This window comes from Castor canadensis, chromosome 5, assembly GCF_047511655.1.
Source record: "Castor canadensis chromosome 5, mCasCan1.hap1v2, whole genome shotgun sequence".
Classification (NCBI taxonomy): domain Eukaryota; kingdom Metazoa; phylum Chordata; class Mammalia; order Rodentia; family Castoridae; genus Castor; species Castor canadensis.
In genome coordinates this window covers 108513462-108519461 of record NC_133390.1, presented here as the reverse complement: position 1 = coordinate 108519461, position 6000 = coordinate 108513462, and the positions used below count along the sequence as shown (strand labels likewise).

At 36.1% G+C, this 6000-nt stretch overlaps 1 protein-coding gene across 6 annotated transcripts in view; it reads right to left on the bottom strand.

The window, feature by feature from the left end:
* Positions 1-468: 468 nt before the first annotated feature.
* The window catches only part of Ift80 (intraflagellar transport 80), a 119345-nt gene continuing 113813 nt past the window's right edge, over positions 469-6000 (bottom strand). For all 6 annotated transcript variants that reach the window (XM_074073888.1, XM_074073886.1, XM_074073889.1 and 3 more), the window contains one exon: positions 469-1943. In XM_074073888.1, coding sequence (XP_073929989.1) covers positions 1833-1943 — 111 coding nt within the window. In that variant the 3' untranslated portion in view covers positions 469-1832. The remainder of the gene's footprint in view (positions 1944-6000) is intronic.

Sequence of the window (6000 nt, the reverse complement as noted above, 5' to 3'; positions counted from 1 at the left end):
CAAAATGGATACATCCTGTGTCCAGCATCTGGATCAGGAACAAAATATTCCATTATTTCAAAAAAGAAAAATGCTGGAAATTAAGGGACATTTCTATAAAAGAAACCTACATACAGTGACTGAATGAGGTGAAAGAGGTAATCCCCTCTTCCACATATATGCGTGTATTCTCTTGATAATGTATTATTTCCAAAAACAAGTTCATGAAAAACTTTCTATGAGTACTTGTGTTATTGTTAAGACTTTTTGTGGTAATAGTAATTTTAAGATATACTGAATTAAGACTGAATTAAATCAACAGGTTTATCACCTAAGAAGATTTTTATAAATTTGGAGTCAGGGTCACCTGTCTAAACATTCTCAAGTCAGGAAAAGAATGACGAAAAACTTGTTCATTTTAGATATATTTCTATTTTTAAAATTATGGTAGTAAATATAACATATATATTATGGTTATATAAGTGTGTGTGTGATATACATGTCACAAAATACATAACAATTTTAACCTTTTTTTTTTTTTTTTTGCAGTACTGCATCTTGAACTCAGAGTCTTGCACTTGCTAGGCAGGAACTCTATTCCCTAAGTCACACCCCCATCCCTTTTTGCTTAAGTTATTTTTCCAGATACGGTCTCAGTTTTTGCATCAGGTCAGTCTAGGCCTAGGACCCGAATATTCCTATCAAAGTAGCTTGGATTAAAGACACACACGACAATATAAGAATATTTGTTGAGATGGAATCTTGCTAACTTGTTGCCCTGACTAGCCTTGAACCATGATTATCCCAATCTCCACCTCCCAAGTAGCTAGGATTATGGGTGTGAATGACCACACCCTGACAAATTTTAACCATTTTTGAAGAGTACAATTTAGTGGCATTAACATTCATACTGTTGGGCAATCATCGCCGTTATCAATTGTAGAATGTGCTTACTCCAACCAGAAACTCTATACTCATTAAATAAATTCCTATGCCTCCTTCCACCTAGTTCCTAATAAGCACTATTCTCCTTTCTGTTTCTAAGAACTTGCTTGTTCGAGGCACCTCATACAAGTGGGATCATACAATATTTCACTTTTTGTGCCTGGTTTACTTCACTTTGCATAATTTTTTCAAGGTTCATTTAGAATTTCATTCCCTTGTAAGGCTTAATAGTATTGCTTTGCATGTGCATACCACATTGGTTTTGCTATTTATCTGTTGGACATCTGAGTTTCCACCTTTTGCTACTTGAACAATGCTGCTATCAATTTTGGTGTATGGTATTTGTACAGTTACACATTTTCACAAATCCATCCTCATATATTTTTGTTGTATAAATAAACTTTTGGAGACACTTTACAATTTAGAGTCAGATAGAAATTAATGATAACATACATTTTAAAGAGTCTAATGTTTTATTATCAGCATTAACATTTGTTCATGCTGAAGATTTGGGAATAAAGTAATGAACCAAAAACTGGAATATAACCTGTTGATACAAAGGTGAAGATAGGTATATAGAAATATTTTGATAATTATTAGACTAGAAAAATATGAAAGATGGAATTACACCGATTAGTTTGTGTTTAATCTTTCTGAATGTACCCATAGTATTAAGTACACAGAAAGTGGTTGTAACTATTTAAAGATTACACCTTTTTTTTTTCTTCCTTTTTCTGTTTTTAGTACTGGGGATGGAATCCTCATGCATGCTAGGCAAGCCTTCTACCACTGAGCTATACCACCAGCCCCAAGATTATGCTTTTTTTCTTTAGCATCCAAAACATGCTTATCTTTGGTTAACTAGAATAAATTTCAGAAACAAAACTTCTTAAAGGTTAGCACGGCATTTACTGCTTAAGACCCAGGTTCTTGCTGGACTGGCTGCTTGAGGAGCGCTCTCGTTCTTTAGTTATTTCCATCTCAATTTTGGCTTTGATTTTCTCCCAATCTACTTGGAGCTATAATAGAAGAAAAAAGAAACATGTTTATAAAGTATACAGCATTTTTGTTTAACCCAAAGTAACCAAGAATAAACAAAAATAGGATATATGACTTCCAAAACATAAGAGAAAAAGAGGGCACCAAGGAAAAGTTAGTAAGAAGAAATAATGCTGAAAAAGCACGAACTGTCTTTAAGAATATTTAAGAACAAGATCAAACAGAACAATTATATAACGAAAAGCAGACTCATATTATGATCCAAGATCTACTTGTAGCTATTTATAAAAGGCACATTGAAATAGTCCCATGGAACTTAGGATTCTGCAAAAGTGTTCAGAGACAAGGCAAGAGAGAAGGTGGATTGCTCTCCTCCCAACAAGAGGAAAACTGGATGGGGCTCTGCCTACTAGCCATGTCTCCAATACACTAGCTCTGATCTTATATAGTGAGTTTCCCATTAGAAGCCTAGCTGTGATGAAAGACAGGGGAACATTAGCTTCCCCTGAGCATATTCTACACAAGAGGCTCCACTGCAACAACTCTTAAAGTGATATGAAGATATGGTGGTCATTAAGTCAGTGATGAAAAGAGGAAGCAGAAGAAAGGCAAGATTGAAGATATATAAAAAGAATAACAAGTAACATTTTTTTCTGTTTGCTTCTCTTCTATTCATGATGCAGTTTCCCCTCCTGTAGTCTAGACCTATGCCTCTCGTATGTTTTTACACTTGACATTGGGAGAGGACTCTGCCCCTGAATTCTATGAGCCAGCTCTTTAGAACAACACATTCTGTTCCTTAATAAAGTTTGGAGATCACTTATTTAGGAATGGCTGTCCTCTCTGAGGCAAGACACAGGAAAAATTGGGCCCTACATTAAACTGATTTACTATGAAATGATCCCAACTCCAGAGACTGAGTCAGACAGAATGAGTAGGTTTTCACCTCCTTGTGGGGAAGCTGAGTAAGCAGTATTTAACCAGACTAAAGTACTTCTTGTTGCTGGAACAAATTTGTCTAAAAGAGAAATTCAACCTTAATAGGACTTTATGCCTTTTTTCTTTTGACTAGAAGTTGATAGAATTAAGTTATTTTTCTTAAATTCCAATATCTTATATCTAAATTTCTGTGAAGTAATTTGTGGATTTTTTTTGGTCATCTCTTAAAAATAATTATACAAATTTATATATAATACATAAAACAGATGCATTAATAATTAATTGAATTTCTTCTACTTACCCTAGAAGATAAATATGCATACTAAAAAAAAAGTGTGCACTTACTAAGATGCAAGTGAAAAGCATGTTGAAAAGCAGAACAAACGTTAAGGTTATTTGAAAGACTCATTTTTTCAATCAGGCCACAAGTTAATATTTCAAATGGCAAAACATCCGTTTCCATGTCTAACAAAACGTTTATAAAGAGGAAGACAAGACTTGATGAATTTCTTGCCTTTCTTCCAGCCTCAAATTGACTTATGTATGTTTTCATATCAATCACAATAAAACCATATATTTATGATAAAATAAACAGCTGTTGTGTTGTTGTACTAGAAGCCCATCAACTGAACTGATGATATATATGTTTATTTAGTTATATGTTGACATACCAATGAGAGTGTCAGTTGATAGCTATCCTACTGAAAATAACTTTCACTTCCGTTTTGGCATTTATCCAGTTTTAGAACAGTGTTCTAGAGATGAATTAGTCCTTGGATAAGAATCTTTTTAATAGCAGGTTTTAGATATGGATGTGCCTTGACAGTTGTCTAGCAACTTTCTATATTAACGCCCACAGTTTCTACTATAGGGAGTATCAACAGTACTTGGAACTTCTTATTTTGGTTATTAGTCAAATTCTTATTCACACAGAAATAATTTCAAAATCATACCTAATGCCTAATCCAGTACCTCATCTCTCTTACTCCTAGTGAAAATCAGCTGCGTACTTTTACAACAGATGATAAGTGTCAAGCAGGCATGAATTCACTTAATTTCCCTTTGTTGTACTCACGAACTTACCTATGCCTGTATTCATCTCTGTCTCTGGCTAATCTCTTCACATATATCTCTGATCCCATCTTCCTTAACTGCTCTGGGACATGGCCTTCAACTATTACTCACACAACATATGTGCTTCACTTCATTCTTCATTGTCTGCAAGCTACCACCCTCATTCTCCTTCTCAGTCCTGACTCTCATTATGCCCTCAGAACACTGCAATGTGACTGGGCTCCTTTTACATTTTAGAAACCCTTCTTAGGGCTGGTGGAGTGTCTTAAGTGGTAGAATGCCTGTCTAGCAAGCATGCAGCCCTGAGTTCAAACCCCAGTACTACCAAAACAAAAACAAAAAACAAAAAGACTACCACAGAATTTAGAAACCCTTCTTTTGTTTGTTTTCTGTGGTGCTGTGGATTGAACACAGAGCCTGTGCATGCTAGACAAGCACCTTATCACTGAGCTACATCTCCAGCGCCAGAAACTTTTCACTAAAGCCACTGTCAGCTGTTTTTGTTCTCATACTAAACGCTTTTCCTGTATATTCAATTATTCATTCAACTATTTAGCACTTAGCTTATGCCAAGGATTGTCAGCAGTACAAAGATTCAGCAGTGAATAAAGTGATAAAAACCACTATTTTCATAGAGAAATAATAAAGACAAAAATGCTAGAGTTCTGAAAATAAGGAAGTGAGACTGTGAGTGTCAAGGTCAGAGTGCTTGATGGATTTCTGATTGTATTTCAAATAGAGTAATCAGAGAAGCCAGTGTCTCTGAAAAGTTGACATTAGAATTTGAAGAAGATGAGTATCAGGGCATGCTGATAGGGGGAAGAACAGGGCCCTGAGATAGGAGCATCCTCTGGACCTTGTTGACCACAGCTCTTTAAAAACTCTTATTAGACCACATAATATCACTCTCTTCTGGTTTCTGTTCTTTTCTTCTATTCTTCCCCTAGACAATGTCAGGGAGGAAACAGGATTTCTCCCCAAATAGATAGATCCTGTAACAAAAGCCAGATTAAAATGAGAAACACAAGTCGTCAGTATATTAATGTTTGCAGTGATGTGCCTCAATGAAAGGTGACTCAAAACAGTGGGTTAGAAATCTGGTTTATGTAGCATTGCAGCAAAGAATTATAGACTTTAGAGAAGTGACAAGTTAAAGGAAAATAGTTGCAGGTTCCAGAGGCAGGAAACTGTAGGAAGGCAAACAAAATAGAAAGAAACTACAATGGAGTAAAATCTGTGGATCCCTCTAGTGCCATCTCTAAGCTTATAAGCATCATCTCTAGTAGAAGAGACTATCCTGTGTTTAGGTGGAAAGGGAGAGGAAAGCACTTGTTGCTTTTTAATTGCCTTTAGTTAAAATATGCTGGGTACCCATGGCTTGTGCCTGTAATCCTAGCTACACAGGAGGCAGAGATCAGGAGGATGGCAGTTCAAAGCCATCCCGGGCAAATAGTTCTCTAGACCCTATCTCAAAAATATACAATATAAAAAAGGGCTGGTGGAGTAGCTCAAGTGGTAGAGTGCCTGCATAGCAAGTGTGTGGTCCTGAGTTCAAACCCCAGTACCATAAAAAAAAATGTCAGTGGGACATGGTGCTGTATGACTATAATCCAAGCATCTAGGAGGCTGAGGCAGGAGGATTGTGAGTTTAGGGCCAGCCTGGGCTACATAATGAGACCCTGTCTAAAAAAAAAAAGTTTATTTCATAAAGGTCTATGTTGGGTTGATCTATTCTGTTTTTCTGCACTGTTAATAACAGAGTTCCAATCACAGCTTTCCTATCTATCCCTAGGAGATCTCAGCAACTCAGAGTTTCAACGATACCTAGATGGTCATGAAATGTGTTTGTCTAGCTCTGATTTCTTCTTTTGACAATATCCTTTGGCATTCATATTTATAATTCCAACTGACTACTAGAGATCCCTACCAGAACATCCCACAGACACTTCAAGCTAAAGGAAAAAAAAAAAGTCGTACTAGTTTCATGTTATTCGTACTCAAAGCTTTCGTTTTGTTTTTGAGACAGTGTGTTGCTGTCTCAATCATTCTGCCGCAGTCTCTTGA